The sequence below is a fragment of the Hibiscus syriacus genome, unplaced genomic scaffold (assembly GCF_006381635.1).
Source record: "Hibiscus syriacus cultivar Baekdansim isolate YM2019G1 unplaced genomic scaffold, ASM638163v2 tig00110430_pilon, whole genome shotgun sequence".
Lineage (NCBI taxonomy): Eukaryota > Viridiplantae > Streptophyta > Magnoliopsida > Malvales > Malvaceae > Hibiscus > Hibiscus syriacus.
The window spans coordinates 95,623-115,089 of record NW_024062734.1 but is presented as its reverse complement, the minus strand read 5'-3'; the positions used below and the strand labels follow the sequence as shown (position 1 = coordinate 115,089).

The window sequence follows — 19,467 nt, the reverse complement described above, 5'->3', positions numbered from 1 at the left end:
TCTCTAAAAAGATAATATTCGCGCGGACGTGTCGAAGACACGTATGACCACGACCACGACTACGACTACGAGCCGAGACGAACGGCGGCGGTGCGCGAGAGTCCCCCTTGTTCTCTATCACTCAACAAGGAAGTAAGAAAGTCAAACCTTAAATATCATTCTTAATAGTATTTCCAATACTATATGAGATTAAGCATTACCAACATACCTAAAAAAAACCCCTCAAAATTAAGAATATTAATCAACAGAACACGATGAAACCGAAATACGAAGAACAAGTTTAAAAGGAAAATCAAAAAGGTGATTTGAATCGGACAAACTCTGTGTCTGGTTCAGAATTTGATATAAAAGGCAGAAGAGATTTTTTTCTTGAGCCAGACAAGTTGACCTGATAATCAACCTTTTTTTTTTGGAGATATCAGCTCTTATGATAGCTTCTGCTACAGATTAAGGTCTTTATTTATACTGGATTATTATTGACCACGGTAAATGAAAATTAACCTAAGATTAAATCAAAGGACGGTTAAAGTTAAAAAAAAGAAGAGGAAATGATTTACATTTTGAAGAAATGGAGGTTTGGTTCCATTACATCATACAATATATGTGGACGCGGTTCTCTCGTGTTTGTCTATGGCAAGCAAAATTTGGCGGTCCACATGGAGAAGTGGTACGGTGTTACGTAAAAATTAAGTCTTTATTATGATTATTTAACTTTTTGGTTACTATACTTTGCCAATTTGATTATTTAACTTTTATACTGTTTCGATTTTGTCCCTCAATCATTAAATCATGAACGATATAATAATATTATGATTTATTTTTTACGTAAAAATTAAGTCTTTATTATGATTATTTAACTTTTTGGTTACTATACTTTGCCAATTTGATTATTTAACTTTTATACTGTTTTGATTTTGTCCCTCAATCATTAAATCATGAACGATATAATAATATTATGATTTATTTTTTACGTGAAAGCATGATTTTCAGAATCGGACCGATCAGCGAACCGGTCATGCTATCGGTTCACTGGTTTAATCGGTCGAACCGGTTCGACCGGTCGGAATAACCGGACGACGTCATAATTATTTAAAAAATTAAATAAAAATACCAAAAATATTTAATAAAAAATAATTTTGTATATCACAAGTCATATTCAAAGCAAATCATAACATATATGAGTTAAAAACCATAAAATCAAGTGAAACAAAATGATTCAAATTAACTACAACATAATATTTAAGATAAAACATATTAAATAATAAATATAATTATATAATTATAATTAAAAAATAAATTTGGGACTAAAAAAATCATAACAAAATGATATTGTTTGGTTTAATTTTTTTAAAAAAACAATCTCACATGGCTAAGAAACATAGAAGAACATCCAAAAAGTCTAAAGAGTAAAAATATGAAATCAAAACAATTCACATGGCTAAGAAACATAGAAGAGCATCCTAACTAATTTCTATAAATAATAGAGGTAATTTGACATTCAAAATCATGGAGCCTTTTGGTGAGCATAGAGTGAACTATTCTTTCACTTCAATCAAGCTTGAATTTTAGGCTTCAATCGAGCTTCTAAATTTTTTTTGAGTTCAAGCCTTTTCGAGTTCAAGTTTCAATATTATATTTCGAGTTCGAGTTGAACTTGATAATTTTTAGTTCGTGAGTTTGAGTCGAGTTGAGCTTACTTTTAAAGTTTGAGTCGAGCTCAGCAATACTCGAGTTCGACTTGGCTCGTTTAACAAACAACGTCGTTTGGTTTAATTTAAAAAAAACAAAATTGGCAGTTTTTTCTGGTTTTTTCTGATTTTCAGCCGGTCCGATTCGAACGGTTCGACGGTTCTGGCCGGTTCACTAATAACGGTTCAACCGGTTTAATTTGAATCGGACTAGACAATAATTTTCGGTTGAACCGGCCGGTCCGGTTTTCAAAACAAAGCGTGAAAGTTAAGTCTTTATTATGATTATTTAACTTTTTGGTTACTATACTTTGCCAATTTGATTATTTAACTTTTATACTGTTTCGATTTTGCCCATCAATCATTAAATCATGAACGATATAATATTATGATTTATTTTTTACGATATAATAATATGGGTTTTTTTACGTGGTTTATTATCAGGTTTTATTCAATGATCAACACTGAAGATTAACAAATAAAACGTTGAAGGGTTTAATTTTAGATCTATAGATATTTAAATGTTTTATGGTTAAATAAGTATTGAATTTGCGTTTAAGAAAAAAAAATTGATAAAATTTTACGGGACTCATCAATCTTGATGATCGATGGTCGAAATTAATGACTGGTTCAAACAAAGGAAAAGAAGAAAAAAATAAAAGAAAGAAGAGTAGAAAGAAAACTAAAGACCAATAATAATTTTTATATGAATTTAAAAAGATGTTTTGATGTAAATTTAATTTATAAAATATAAAATATAAAATGACATCATATTTTACAATATCATCCTAGCATTTGCTATAATTTTACAGTTGTTATAAAAATATTAAAATTAAATAATCAAATTTAAATGACAAAATAGGAGTATAGACACTTTTGAGTAATGAAATTTGCAGTTTATTCTTATAATTAATCGAGCGATCTAAATGATAAATGAATTGTTTTTTGTTTAATTATTGTTATTTCTAAAGTTTCCGGATTCTAACACCAAGGTTAAATATGAAGACATCATAATGCTGCCACGTGGTGGGATTTCCAGCATGATAACAATGAGATTGATTGATCTAGTTATGAAGTTTGCTAACAAAATACATTCATGATAGTTGTTATCCGAGAGTAACAATCAAAGACTAAATTGGAAATTGAGAAAAGTAAAAGAAAGAATCAAATTCTTTTAAAAAATAAAAGAGAATTACTGGAAATAAAATACTATGTATTTTGATCCTGAGATCAGAATTAGGCCTATAGTTACACAGTTTTCTTGAGACAGATTTTCGGCCACTCGTTGGTGCTCGAGATTCTTTGGTCGTTTGTCTCCCAAGATACAACAACTAGATGACCAGCTACAGTAGCACAATAGTAGAGATCACGAACTTTCCTTTTGTTCGACTATTACTGGAAAACTAAGGGAAAAGAGATATTTTCTGAGAATGAGAGAAAATATTTTCAAGAAAAGAAAACTTCTTGAATTCTGAGTTGTGAAAAAACTAAGAGATTTGCTAAGTATTTATAGGGAAATTTCGAGAGAGTTTTTCTCCAACTAAATCTCTTTTAATAACTAAATTTAAACAGATAATAATATCTTTTAAATTTAAAATATTAAACCTGAGAGATTTACTCCAACCAGATATCTTTTAATATATAAATTTAAATAGATAATAATATATTTTAAAATTAAAATATTAAACAAATATATACTCATTTTATTATTCAAATTAAAAAAATATTATTTTAATTTGAAATACACAGAAATATATAATTATCTTTTAATATTCAAAGTTAAAATTGTAACACATGCAATTTTAAATTGACATATTAAAAGAGTAATTATCCTACTGATATTCAAATTAAACCATATCTTTTAATTTGCAATGTCTAAAAGAATTTAACATAAATATTAAATCCATCAATGTGATTCACACTTTTTTACAACAATTCTCCATATGAATGAAATTGATGATTTAATAAAAAAACATTTTGACACGATGTAGTGATAACCTCTATGATTGATAATTGCATAGGATAGGTAGGTAACCTCCTTTAAACTTTCCCTTGTGACAGTATATTTACTTTACTGGTTAAACAGTAGACGTGATGTCCTTGAATTGTTCTGTCGTTTGTGTAAACGATGACATACTTCACATAACTACCTCTCTAACAATAATTTAGTTCTCATAGGTATGTCGTTAAAGCCATGGACATCGCCAGGTTCTACAAGAGTTTGAGAGAATTATACCCCAATAGTCTCCATGAAGCGGTCTCACTTCACTCTCACATAGGTGACTTATGTTGCTCGGCTCACTGTTGCACTCAATGGTAATTAAAAGCCTAGCTTAGTCTATACCACTTTGATCACTGTTTACATCATATGAACGGACTTGGGATCTCCAGCCAACAAGGTATGCTTTTTCTTTACATAACACCTTTAAATTTCATGGGCTTTAGTTCCATTCCTTTAGATGTCTTCTCAACTTGATCTCGGTTTAACCCTTTGGTTAGCAGATCCGCAATGTTATCATTTGATTTTACAAAATCAATAGAGATAACTCCATTTGAGATCAGTTGTCTAAGGGTATTGTACCAACGATGCATATGTCTCGGTTTACCATTATACATGAAATTTTATGCTCTAGCAATTGTAGCTTGGTTGTCACAATATATCCATACTGTGGGCATAGGTTTCGGTCATTCTGGAATATCCTCAAGAAAGTTACAAAACCATTATGCTTCTTCTCCATATTTGTCTAAGGCTACAAACTCATATTCCATTATGGATCTAGTTATTAACGTTTGTCTTGAGGATTTCCAAAACACAACTCCTCCTCCTAAAGTGAATATGTATCCACTTGTACCTTTGGTATCTTGAATATCATATATCCAGTTGGCATCGAAGTATCATTCGAAGAGAACATAATCTCTGGAATAATACAAACCGTAATCACGAATATATCTAAGGTATCTCAATATCCTTGTTATCACTTTCTAGTGATTTTCACTTGGATTGCTCGTGAATTTGCTTAAACTGCTCATAGTAATAGCGATGTCTAGTCTTGTACAACTCATGAGATACATTAGGTTACCTATGACCGTTGCATATTCCAACTGGTGAACACTTTCACCTGGGTTCTTAGATAAATATGAAGAAGATTCTAGTTTAGTTATGGCTATACCATTATCACCCTTTTTAAAAATTTTCAAGGATCTTGTCCACATAGTGTGGTTATGTTAATACAAGGTCTTTAGATGACCTTTTAATTTGGATTTCAAGAATCATATCTGCCAATCCCATATATTTCATGTCAAATCTTGAATTTAACATGTTTTTGGTATGTTTTACTATCTCATTGTTACTTCCAACAATGAGTATGTCATCAATATATAAGCATAAAATAACAAATCATATGCTTGTTGTTTTGACATATACACACTTTTCACACTCATTTATTTTGAAGTCGTTTGTCATCATGGCACTATCCAACTTTTCATGCCATTGTTTGGGTGCTTGTTTAAGTCCATACAAAGATTTCACCAACCTACAGGTTGTTCTATGTAAATTTCTTTGTCAAGATCCCCATTCAGGAAAGCTGTTTTAACATCCATTTGATTTACTTCTAGATTTCGCAAAGCGGTAATCGCTTATGGATGTTATTCTTGATACATGAAAGTATGTATCAAAATAGTCTAGGTCATTTTTTTGTCTGTATCCTTTTATTACCAATATGGCCTTGTACTTATCAATTGTTCCATATGCTTTCATTTTTCGCTTGAAAATCCATTTAGAACTTATTGGTTTAATTTCCAGAGGAAGATCCACTAATTTCTACGTATGGTTATGTATAATGGAATATATTTCACTCTTAATGGCTTCCTTCTATAAGGTGCCTTCAGAGGATCATAGAACTTTAATATATGTTTGAGGTTTAGCTTCCAACTTAAAGGTTAAGAAGTCTGGCCCAAATGATTTTTAAACCCTTGATCGTTTACTCATTCTTGGCTTTATCTCAATTTTAATCTCTTGTTGATCATATGGATTATCCTTATTATTAGTCTTTAAGGTTTGTTTCATTGAACTTTGATCAATCTACTTAGATTTATAAGGGAAAATATTTTCAAAGAATAAAACCTTTTTTTTAATTCTATTATCGTATTCTTGTGAATCTTAGGATCTTAGATTCATACACAAAAAATCGATACACATTGCTATATTCTGCATAGCTAATGAAAATACAATCTATAGTTTTAGGACTTATTTTCTTTTGCTTTGGTAATAGGGCCATTATCTTGGCAAGACACCCTTATATTTTCAAATGTTTGTAGGAATATTTCCGACATTTCCATAATTCGTATGGTGTCTTGTCTTTTTCTTTTCGGGGTACCTCATTTAAAAGGTAATTAGCTTAAAGGATAATTTCCCTCACATGTTCTGTGATAACCCAAAACTGCCTAACAAGGAATTCATCATTTCTTTTAAAGTCCGATTTTTTCGCTCGGTAACTCCATTTGATTGAGGAGAATAAGGTGGTGTTACTTCGTGAATAATACCATGATGTGAACAAAATTCATCGAATGATTCAACATATTCACCACCATGAACACTTCTTACCATCTTAATCTTTTTATTAAGTTGGTTTTCGACTTCATACTTATACAATTTAAATTTCTCTATAGTTTAATCTTTTCTCTTAAGCAAATATACATAACAATACTTTGTGTTATTGACAATGAAGGTAATAAAGTATTTATCCCTTCCTCTCGTTTGGACAAATTTCAAATCACAAACTTCACTGTGAATTAAATCAAGTGGTTCGGTATTTCTTTCAACAGTTTGAAAAGATGACCTTGTTAATTTTACCTCAATACATGTTTCACATTCTTGATTATAATTTATATGAAATGATGGAATGTGTTCTAAGTTAATTAATCTCCACAAAGCATCATAATTAACATGTCAAAGCCTACCATGCCATAAATTAAATGACTAAGCATATAAACAGAAGAATAAACTTTATTCTTATTCATGCTTTTGGCTTTTACAGAGATAACATTGAGTTTCCAGATGTCATTCAATACATATCCTCTGCCCACAAATATCCCATTTGGACAAAATCAACTTTTGGGATTTAAACACCATTCTAAAGCCGTGAATACTTAGGAGTGTTCCAGAATCAAGGTTTTTTCATATGTTAGGTACATACAATACATTCTGCAGCTTGAGTTCTTTTCCAAAAGTCATATTCAAGACTACAGTACCCTTTCCCTTAATTTCGGAAGTCGCAACATTTCCCATGTAGAGTTTTTCCAATTGTTTCAAGGTGCAGTTTAGAGAAAGATTCTTTGTCGCAATAAATATGGCGTGTGACACCAGTATTAAGCCACCATTATCTTGGATTATATTCAACCATGTTGACTTCAGAGATCACAACACATAGATCTATATCCTCCACATCCTTAGTCATTCTTTCCACATCATTATCCTCGTGAGATTTGACTTTCTTTGGATGTCTACACTTAGAGGATTTGTGCCCCATCTTTCCACAGTTAAAATACTTCTCTTGGAATTTCTCTTTCTTGGAAATTTCACATTTAGGTCCAATTTTGACCTATTCTTAGGTTGTTTTCCCTTCTTGGAGTCTTTGGCTTCCATCACGTTTGTCTTAGTCTCTTCTTTGTTGATCTTCTTTATAGTAATGCTTCAGATAATTCTTGAAGTCACTCTATCCATGAGGTAATTTCTCAATTGTGGCGGCTACCTGAAAGGATTCACTTATGACCATTCTCTCGATAAGGATTCTATTGATCAATAGTTAGAATTCATCCACTTGTTTTACTACTGGTTTAAAGTCAACCATAGTAAAATAAAAGAACTTGGTAACTAAAAACTTTTTAGTTCCAGCATCTTCATCCCTGTACTTGTGGTCCAATGCTTCCCACAATTTCTTTGATGTTTCATAACCCACATATATCGGATATAATGAATCTTGAAGACAATTCAGTATTATATTTCGACATATATAATATGAATTCTTTCAATCTTCAACAATGTTGAAAGCAATAAAAATCTTCTTCATCTTTAAAACATGAGGATCTTCCTTCAAGAACCTTGAAAGGTTTCCTGTGGTCAAATAAAAAGACATATTCTGTTGCCACATCTTGAAATTCTCTCCGCAGAATTTTGTCGGCTTTTTGTTATGGTTAACTGCCACTGTCGATTGACTCACATTTAGATTTGGATTCTGAACCGATACTACCATCTCAACATTCATGTTGGGTAAATCAATAGAGTCTATTGTCTCTATTTTTCTGTAAAATAAACTTAACCGAAATTACAAATAATTCCAATAAAAAGAAAATTAATTCTCGTTTATTTAGATTTTGTTATCAAACATAATCAAAATTCTGAAACAAAATCAGTAACCACAATTACTTTTATGACAATTTCTGTTATACAGATTTGTCCACTTGAGATTCTAGTAAACCCGTTAAGATGACAGAATAAATCCCGAAATAAATTTGTTTACTATCTAGTGTTTCGTTTTCCCCACAATTCTAAATTATCTTAGATCCAGAAAGGTAGAATAAGAAAAATCTGTCTTAAGATTGTTATCCGATAGTAACAATCCGAGTCTAAATTGGAACCTGAGAAAAGTAAAAGAAAGAATCATATTATTTAAAAAAAAAGAGAATTACATGAGATAAAATACTCTCTATTTTGATCCTGAGATCAGAATCAGATGAGGCCTATCGCTACACAGTTTCCTTCAGACAGATTTTCGACCACTCCTTGGTGCTTGAGATTCTTTGATCGTCTGTCTCTCAAGATACAACAACTAGATGATTATCTATAGTAGCACAACAGTAGAGATCACAAACTTTCCTTGCGTTCGACTATCACAGAAAAACTAAGGGAAAAAAAGAATATTTTCTAAGAATGAGAGAAAATATTTTCAAAAGAAGAAAACTTCTTGAATTGTGAAAAAATAAGAGATTTGCTCAGTACTTATAGGAGAATTTTGAGAGAGTTTTTCTCCAACTAAATCTCTTTTAATATCTAAATTTAAATATATAATAATATCTTTTAAATTTAAATGATTAACCATATATTTTAGTTTACAATATCTAAAAAGACTCTGAATTTATTAAATCCATCAATGTAAGTTACCCTTTTTTCCTATAATAGTTTCTTTGAGAAACAATTTTAAAGGTTTGACATATTATCAATAATAGTTTTAAAGAATTAAATAAAATGTAATTTAAATTATTATTAAATATTAATAATAAATGAATTATGGTTAATCATTGAGATTTTAGGTTTGAGTATCATAAATGTTATATGTATCCCAAATTAATAAAAAATTATGATGACCTATTTATATTTTATTTTCTGAAATAAATTAAAAATAAATATCACTTGTGAAAAAAATAATTCCACAACTATTTATCAGATAAGCATTCATACTATTATATAATAATTTTTAAGATAAATTATTTTTTATCATTCAACTTTACTCATAGTTTTGTTTTGTTCACTCCACTTTAAAAAAAAATCATCACTATTTCTTTTTTGATTTTACTCATCTTAATTACTCAATCGCTAAATCTTTAGAACCATTTAAAAATTTTAAATAATTTTTGTAAAAAAAATCTTAACTTTTCTTCTCAATCATATATTTTTTAATTCCCTTTTATACATCGATGTTAGAGTATTTTCTTTTAAATCTAAACAATGGAGAGATCAAGAAGGAGGGAAAAAGTAATATATATTGATTTTATATCGATTATATTATGGAGGTTGTTGATCCGACCAAAAATGAATTGAAGTTTTGATTTGAATTTTGTTGATTTCGAGAAAAATAAATTGAGAAAAAGAAAGAGAAAATACACTAGAGCATTTTGTTGATTTGAATTTCGTTCGACTTGACCCCAACTCAAAATTGACAAGGTTTAACTCAACCCATCGAATTTGTGTATTTTGTTCATCCTTAATTGCGTAGCGACAATGGCTGGTAATATTAAAAGAAAAACCTCAATGTTGTATTTTGGTTCCGTCATTAGAGATCTAACAGTTGAATGATTAGAACTAATGAAATTAAAGAGGTTAATGATGAGATTGAAAATTTTTATAGTCGAGTTGTTAAAACATAAATACAAACAAACTTGAGTGACAGAAAGGTAGTTTATCCTAGTTTTAACGAATATCTTCAAGCATGTGTAGTCCAACTTCTCCCATTCAATGGAAGATTTAGATTATTTTATTGAATATAAAATTATTACTGTCATTATAGTTTAGGCTTAGTTTAGTTTAATGAATAGACTAAATTATTAAATTTAAAAAATTAAGCGTGAAATGTGACCGAAGATGATTTGGGTATTGAAATTGAATTTTATATGATCTGAAACTTATTGGATTATAATTTATAAACAATGGAACTATAGTTTAGGCTAGGAATCATGTTTTTTCCAAAAAAAGTTTAATTATTTTAAAAATTGTAAATATATTATTTCATAATTATTTTAATTTAAAAAAGATATTTAAAATTATTAATTATATTTATTTTTATAAAATTGTATCTTGTATTATATTTTATTTAAAAATATCAACTTTCTTTAAAATTTATTTACTTGACAGGCATAAAGAGGTAAATGATATTCTAACTTTATATGTACTATTTCTATAAATTTTATTCTTGAAAAGTTGTAAAAATGTATAATTAAAAATATATGTTATTTAGTTTATGATAATTTATCTTAAAAGACTTAAGATCAAATTTATAAAAAATACGAAAATAGATGATTAAAAAGTTATTTTACATTTTTATTTAAATGTCGGATCAATAATTAAAAGTAAGATTTAATTTAAGTGTTCAAAAGGTCGTTTCATTATATCCTAGTAAGTATATATGTGAGTGTAAGCAAACATTTTTAAAACTTGAATTTAACTTTAATATTCAATTTGATCCGTTTTGTAAGTATTGAAAGTTCAGTCATTAAAACGATCACTTTTTCATAAATGAGTGACCTTTGATGTAATTTACCCATTTATTTTGAGTCATCTTCCCCTTTACTTTTGTATTTTCTTTTGGGGTCAATTTAAGGAAGTTGGAAGGAATCATCGAAGTATAAATACATGTACACCGACCGTCTCTTTCCAAAACATAAATAGACATGTAGGATGAAGAGGGTAAAGAGGCTGTGGTCAACAACAACAACAATGGGTCACCTTTTGGTCGTCTCACATAAACTATAATGGCGTTTGAGTTGTGAAACTGGCCATTCAAGATCAAAGTCTCCTTTCGAAACCATCTTCTATTACAATCGAAAAATTTTATTTATGGGAATTCAAAACTTCGACTGAAAAATTTATATAAATTTGTAACGTTTTCGATTGCAACCGAAAATGTCACGAAGAATGTAACATTTTTTTTATTTCAACTTAAGATATTATTCTGTCCAATCTAAAAATATTACACTCTTGATAAGATTTTCGGTTGCAACCGTTTCTACCATTTTCCCTTTAATTTCTTATATCACATCTTTATTTTTCTTTTGTTTTTTTAATTTTCAATAATTATGTATTTATGATGAGTTTATCTCTATCTTTATCATACATTTTCGGTCATTTGACAGTTATTTTAATTTTTTTTTCATGGTTGAATGTTACATCTTCACAACTGATTAAGATGACATTTATTCGTTCTCATGCTAATCTTTCTTATTTTAGACTCCTAGATTGGATTTGGATACGTGATTTGCATTAGTGAATAGTTTTTTTTTTCATGTTTCACTTGCTTCTGATTTGTGGGTTTTCTGTGACCTTTCAGTAATTTTATCTCTTGTATAATTCGTGAATAGTTTTGTTCGTAAATATCTATTATAATTTTCGATATTTTATATTTCTAATAAAACTAACCGCTTTTATCATTTTTAACATTATATTAATTAGTTGTATTTTAGAATTTCGTTTGCGAAAAGAGATATAATCTATCCTCTACTAGTACTAAATATTGGGCGTGGGTACAATACGGTGAAAGTATTTGTAAAATAAAAAAATACTTTTGAAAGTTGGATTATCATAATCGAAAGGTTACTCATAATAACAATAATAATAATAATAACAATAATAATACGTAAAAAATTAAAAAATTTGTTTAATATAATTAAAATATCAAAACAACTAAGAATCAAACTCATAATTAAGTTGTCAGGGAATTAAATATGGTGGTAGAATTCTAGGTTGAGACAAATTATCCAATGGGTGCGATCACCTGAGTCCTGACAATGAGACCAGTTGGGAACTATGACCCAGATGGAATAGACCAGTTTAATTTCAAGCTCGGTTCATCAAAATTCAGCGCAAGTTTCTCATTCATACAAACATTAAACAAATAAAATATTTGTCTCTTCCCACATGTCTGATCAAATGTTTTTCCCTGTTCTGTATCTATGATCTTCCTCTTCCCCCTTCGTGTGATCATCTGTAAATATTTAGTTCATCGGACACAGTAATCACTTTAAGTTGTGGATGTATAAAAGGCAATTCAAGAATCCTGTTCTCTACAAGGAACGGAAAGAAATTTAATACGTTTCCCTATTTTTTTGTATGTTTGATTTAATACGTTGCCATTGTAGATTGAAATTGTGGAGATTTAGATATTTGCATGTGCTCCTGCAATGTTGTTATTTTAGCTTTGTCGGCTAAAAATAAATGAAGTATGTTGATTAGAGTTGAGAAACCCAATTGAGATTGAGTTAGTTATTGATTTGACTCGGAGAATTGCAATCTATGGACTATAGCATTAAAGTTTACAACTTCGATTTGATTCACTTTTATAGGTGGGAAGGGAAAAGAAAAAGAAACTTCAGAAGAGTTGTGTATCTCTAAGCTCTGAACCAATGAGGGAGGAACTAGTGGAGATGGCTATTAAGTTTCTATTACATCCGACTATCCAAAGAAGTCCGGTTAGCCAGAGGCGTTCGTTTCTCGAGAATAGAGGACTTATGACTGACGAGATCGATGAAGCCTTTCGCCGTGTTCCTGTGAGCACATTGTTCTTTTTGCTTTCATACTTGAGTCTATGCAATTTCTTCCTTTTGCTTTTATATCGTGATGACATTTTCTTACTGTTGTGCAAATTGAAGGATGTTACTTCAAGTGTACCATATCGACAAGACATTAACTCGAGTCAAGGTAATAAGTTTAAGCTTTTAACAAAGATTGTTAGTTCCGGCAATGTACTTACTAACCGTATACCCTAAAGTGTGATCACAAGCACATTTTGCTGGATGATGCCTATCGTTTATTAAAAACAGATGTGCAGTCAAAGCCATTTGCTAGCGTTCAACTACAAGGCACACCGCAGTCCTCCCAACCTCTGGCGGAATCGATGCTCACGGTTTCTCAACCATCCCAGTTTTCCTGGTCATACGCAATTGTTTCTGTAGTGCTACTTATTTTATCTGGTGCCGGGACTTCCAATCTCCTAAAGGTAATTAAAACAAGTTTGCATTAGCAGCTTGGTGTAAAAGATTCCCAAAATGTTAGTATGGTTCCCTCGTTTGATGTCCTATTGCCTGTTTAGAAATTCTTTTTGCCCAGGTTGAAGTCTTGGATCCGTAAGGTTGTTTTGGAAGAGGATGATGATGAAGAAACTAGAAACAAAGTTTGTCTAAAGAAGCGATCAAAGCTGCCAAGGCAGCCGCAGTGGCTTCCGTCGTTGCTGCAAAAGCTAGTCTGCAAATGTTGCTGTCAAATGAAGAAGGTGAGTTTTATCCAAAGGATGTTTCGGCCATGTTCTTGTAGCAACTTACATAACATGCTCGATTTATATATTTGCAAGAGTCTCTTATCATCTCCCACGCCCCTTTAATGTCACGTTTCTACTTTTAAGCTGTTAATCTCTAACAGTTAATGGCACTGATTTTATCCTTTGCTAGAGGGGAGACACTTCGATGTTCTGTTAAGACGTTTAGGCATCCATATAGCAGAACTGAGGTCAATGAGTACAAAGGTACAGAGACTGGAGAGTGCTAGGTATGCTTCCTACAAAAACACGGATCAGTACGGTCAGCGTACATCACAGAATGGTAGGCTGCATTGTTTAATTATGCAAATATATATTCTTTGTTTACATGACTCTCAATCATTTCCTTTTGCTTCATCATCGCAAACAAGTTGTAAATGCTCGATTACCATTCATGCTGTCTCATATGTTCTCCTCTTAGGCAATGTAACAATGTTTTGAATTTGTCTTGATTTTTTTTTCTTGCCTCTTTGAAATAATCAGGACTTGATAGCAATCTGTCAAAGTCGTCATTCGTACACGGAGATTACCCCAAAAACTTCCCCAGTCGGATGGTAAATCGACAAGGCTCATATACTGCTTGAAATCCGTAATGTTGTCATATTTCACCGAGGCATTACTTGAACATCCCAATTCTAATGTTGTCATATGAATTCGACACGGAGAAAATTGCTTGTTTGTTTCTCAGTATCATGTATATTTAATTGAAGAAAATATAAAGGCCACAGAATAAGTTCTTGTCGGCATCTATCAAGTAATGATTTTCACATATTTGAATTGTTTTGAGAAGTATGGAATTCATGATTCAGAAGATATGCATAAGAAGACTGTATACTTTGTTATGTTGGCCTAGTTGCCTGGTGCAATGGTCATGTTTGGTTTGAAGTTTGATAACAAAATCTACAGAAATGTTGTGTGGATGCAATTTTCATAAAATGAAAAAAAAAAAACAATTCAAATATGTGAAAATCATTACTTGATAGATGCCGACAAGAACTTATTCTGTGGCCTTTATATTTTCTTCAATTAAATATGATTACAAATTAAAATTTCGTAATGAGATAATTTAATTGTGTCAATATTAAATATTTAATAAGAGAGTTTTAACTTTTTATAATTTTATTTGATTTAATCAAATTAATCTATATTTAAATTGTTAAATGAAAATTTATAAAAAAAAATAGCAAAAACGTAAAAGAGTCCTCCGCACTTTTAAAAAAAAACTAATGTAACCTTCCAAATCATAAACAAATCTAATATGGTTTATCAAATTTTTGTCATTGACCGTTATGGTTATGATGTGTTAATTTACAATGTTGACGCGGTAGTTCATGATGCTAATGTATTTAACTTATATTTTGATATAACAAATATTGAATAATTGATTTTGGACTTAGTCAAATATTTCAAAAATAATTCAAAGTCCAAAATAACTTGAAAAACATGTATTATTAATTGCTTTATATATATATGAAATATTTTTAAGTTAATTAAAATATGTTTAAAGGATTTAAAATGTGTTTAAATCTTTTTAAATACGAAAAACATTATTAAGTCACTATTTGACACTGTTCATACACGGGTACTATTTATAGTTTGGAAACTTTGCACATAGAAACTGTTTTAACGATCCGATTTTCTTCAACGGTCATATTTTCAAGTAAGAGTTTCGAAACTTTGATGAAAGTTTCGAAACTGCATGTGCAGGTGGCTTGTATTATATGTTTTTAAAGTTTTCCAATGGCTATAACTCATCCCCAACGGTCATAAACGGCTAGCAACTCATTTCACACAATAAAACACTCCAAGGACACTTGAAGAATGTGACTACACCTATCCAAGCTTAATATTTCCTTCATTTTTCTCATGTACATAAGTGTATAGATCTTAATTGGATATCTTTTGTTTTTATTATTGTTAGCTTAAATATTTGTAAACACCTACCTTGTGAGATTTTTTGTTTACATTTTTTATCCTTTGTAAAAGGGAAATGATTATAGTTTAACCTTGAAAAACTAGATAATTGTAAATGTTACTCTTGAGCCTAGAAAAAGAAAGAACAAATTAGTGAATTTGTTGAAATCCTTATTGTGGAGTTAAGGTAGTAGATGTAAACTTTAGTTGAGAAAGTTGAATCAATATAAATATTGCATCTTAGTATTATCTTTTATTGCTTTCACACCAAAGATTTTTAAAGGTCAATTCACCCCCTCTTGGCGGTTTTCGGTTGATCATTTCGAGCCCAACATAATTTGACAGTTCACGATAGCTGATGACGTGGTAGATGATATGACATATGGACTAAATTGATTTTTTTTGTTCGAATATGAAATTAGGTTTTTTTAAGTTCAAAGACTTATTTATTTTTTAAAAAAGTAAAAGTTATTTTAAAATTTAAATATTCAAAAAATAATTATAAAATTACTAAAAATAAAATAAAATTACTAAAAAATTGAATATACATATTAAAAATACTAAACGTATTATAAAAAATATATTTGTAATATATATCGTAAATTATAAAATGATAACTTATAAATTATTAAAAATATAAAAAGATGTATTATACACAATACATACATGTAATATATAGGCATATCATCAACACTTATACAAAATATTCTTACTGAATTAATCGAGACTTAGAAAATTTAAATTAATAGATACTTACAAGTTTTGGATTAATCGAAACTTATTGTATTTTCTAATTATAACTTTTGTCGAACCTTATTATATAATTGTCTTTTAAATTATATGAGACGTACAAAAAGATAATTGGAAAACATAATAAATTTGGACTAATTTAAAAATTATAAGCCTCAACTAATTTAAATTTTGTAATTCTTGATTAATCTAGTAAGAATACTTTGTATAATTGTTGATGATATGCATATATGTTACATGTATATATATTATACATAATATATATTTTTTTAAATATTTTTTAATTTTTTAATAATTTATAAGTAATTATTTTATAACATATTATATATATATATTATTTTTTAAAAAAATTATAATAATTTTAATAAATATATTCAATTTTTAGTAATTTATTTTTTTAGTATTTTTTATATTTATTTTTTGAATAATTGAATAAAATTTTACCTATAATTTAATAAAAAAATTAAATAGGTCGTTGTACTAAAAAAAATCAACTTGATCCTCCAACAAAACTAATAAACTAATTTATCTCATTTGTCATATCGTCTACCATATCATCAGTTATCATAGATTGTTATGTCAATATTATAAACTGTTATGTTAACATTATAAACTATCACGCCAGTAATATAACAATCAACGACGAAAAACTTTGATTAAAAAATTACATTGAGTTTATTTTTTTATTTAGATGGTTACATTCCGATAAATATAACACAAATTTCACATTGTTTTTTTTTTTTTTGAAGTACAGGGGGTCTTTGGTCCTTTGAAGCTGGGGAGTGATATTTGTGAATGTTCGGAGGTGCGAACCTGGGTTTCAGATGGAAATCGTTTAGCTTCAACCTTGCATGTTGCAACTTTTCAGTTTGTAGCAAGATCAGGGAATACGGCGGCTCACCTTCTTGCGAAAGACTTGTCAGCTGGGAGTGAGGATCGCTTCAGGGTCGACGAAGCCCCAGATTCAGTCACGGTTGCTGCTAGCTGTTTAGCACCCCCTTTCTTCAGGTTTTATTTAATAATATGACAACCGGCTTTTGAGTTCAAAAAAAGATTATTACAAACCCACGCGTGTATCTAATTTTTTTTCCCTTCAAAATTAGACCTTGTACCAAAAAGGAATGTAAAATAATTTGATTAAATTCTAAACTTAATTGTCAACCAGATTTTAAACTTGATTAATGTAATGTATCAAAGACTTATACTATTTTGAAATATCGAAATCAAATCTCTTCACAAAATCATGCGTAGTTAGTTATTTATTTGAAAAATTGTGTAATTTTAATTATTATAATTATGATTATAATACTTAAAAAAATCTGTAAGTGATTTGAATCATAAAACATATATAAAAAGTTGTGAACCATGTCATAAAAATTTAAATAAAAGACGGATAATAAATTATCATAACCCAGTGTTGGGCTGCTCCAATAAGTTATGTTTATATAATATATAAACGAATTACAATAATATAAAATACTGTACTCCCAATATTTGCAACAACAAAAAATACTAATAAAATTAAAATTATTTTAATTTTAATTTTTAGTAGAAACCTAATATGGATGAACATTTCTGCTCAAGCCGCTGACGTTTGTGAAAAATCCGACCTGCTTATACGGCAAATACGACCGCCGGTAATCCTTTTGTGCTCTGTTTTTAACATAAAGCTTTTCGTGAGCTGAAGGCGACGCCGTTTTATTACTCTTCTCTGTCTTCTTCACTTTTGGTTTCTCTAAGATTGCTCTCAATGTTGTTTTCTTTTCTTGTTTTTCGTTTTTCTTCTCGATTTTTACCGACGACGATGAAGAAGAAGAAGATGGCGGAGGATGGCTTAAGAAGACGAACGCGGTTTTGCCGTCGCTATTACATCGAAGCTTCAAATCTCTGAACCTCCAAAGCTTGGAGAATCCCGTGGAATTACTCTTTCTACACGTGTTCGGCGAGGCTTCCTCCACGGTTTTTGCACCTCTCCACTCGCAGTACGGTCCCGCCGGCTCCGATGACGTCGTGTCCGTTGAATCTTCCACGAAAACCTTTCTCACCTGAGGCGGTAGAGCGACGTCACCCTCTTCGGTCCTCATAACGGTGCCGTGTTCGTCGGGGAAGAGGAGATCTTGGTTGAATAACGGAAAAATGGGACGGATCTGACCGTCTTGGAACAAATCGTCCGCAGAAATCGGGGATCCATCAGGACTTAAACAAACAAATGAAAACTCTTCCTCTTGGCTTTGCTTTTCCTCCTTTTCATCTTCATCTTTAAATTCTGGCTGACTGTTCAATTTCTCTTCTTCTTCTTCTTCTTCTTCTTCTTCTTCTTCCTCCTTGTCAGGCTCTTCGTCCTTGAGCCGCAGTTTAAGTCCGAATTCGTAACTGAACTTTCCGGCGCCAGAGAAGTTATTAAAGGCGGGAGACAACGACGGTGAAGAACTCATGACTTGCATCGTAAAACATAAAAGAAGAAAAACCTCAAGAACGAAAGCCTTAGATTATGTATGGTATTGCGGCAGATAAGTACATAAAGGAGCAAATAAATTTAAGAAGTCAGTTTGAGTTTGTCGGGTTTTAAACAGAGGTGATGGTTGTTGTAGGGTCCAAACTTCCCACGTATTTTTTAATTAATTAAAAATGATTGTTCTTTGTTTCATATGTAATTAGATAAGGGGAGGTAAGATAGTAGGTTGCTCTCAACACTAAGTTGAAAGCAGCTTCCGTATGAGACTTTCAAATTATGAAATGTCTTTCATGGGACTCGATCTCACGACCTCAATATTAAAAACTTTGTGCTCTACCAACTTAGCTGGATGATCATTTCTAATTAATTAAAAATAATAATGTTAATTACGAAACGCGGAAATATTTAATATTAAGTAAAATAATTACTTTTTCCCTTTTGAGAAAATTACCTTTTTATATTATTTTCATTAAAAATCATATCTTTTTTATTTATAAATCAAAACATAATATGCGATTAAGTATATTTAAATTAGGATTTTTTGTGTTAATAATTTCAATAAACTAATGTTTTTAGATGATAAGTAGGTGGTTGATAGACAATTAACACGTGGCATAAGGCTATTAGTGTTATTATGGTAAAAATATAAATGCTGCTCCTTCGGGCAGAGATTTTTCAATTCTAATGAATCTAGAAAATATATCATTAACAAAAAAATAATTTGGAAAATTAATTAAATAATGATGATGTGGAAAAAGTAAAAGTTGGCATGATGCATGTGCAAAGATATTATTAAATCAATAAAAATTAGTTCATTATACATGGTAAGGATGTGATGGGGTACTTGCCTTGAGCAACAAGT

General features: G+C 30.1%; 1 protein-coding gene and 1 pseudogene across 8 annotated transcripts in view; one reads left to right on the top strand and one right to left on the bottom strand.

Moving 5' to 3' along the window:
• Nucleotides 1-18,670, bottom strand: part of LOC120125380 (carbonic anhydrase 2-like) — a 28,688-nt gene extending 10,018 nt beyond the window's left edge. The window contains exons 1-2 of one of the 8 annotated variants that reach the window (XM_039143813.1): nucleotides 18,456-18,670; nucleotides 17,692-18,377 (exon numbers count right to left, since the gene is read on the bottom strand). In XM_039143813.1, the coding sequence (XP_038999744.1) occupies nucleotides 17,707-18,377; nucleotides 18,456-18,594 (810 nt within the window). In that variant the 5' untranslated portion in view covers nucleotides 18,595-18,670 and the 3' untranslated portion in view covers nucleotides 17,692-17,706. Of the gene's footprint in view, nucleotides 1-17,691; nucleotides 18,378-18,437 lie in introns of those variants that run through there. The other 7 variants (XM_039143806.1, XM_039143807.1, XM_039143809.1 and 4 more) reach the window with 7 other exon arrangements.
• LOC120125381 lies at nucleotides 12,579-14,119 on the top strand (annotated as a pseudogene).
• Nucleotides 18,671-19,467: the final 797 nt, after the last annotated feature.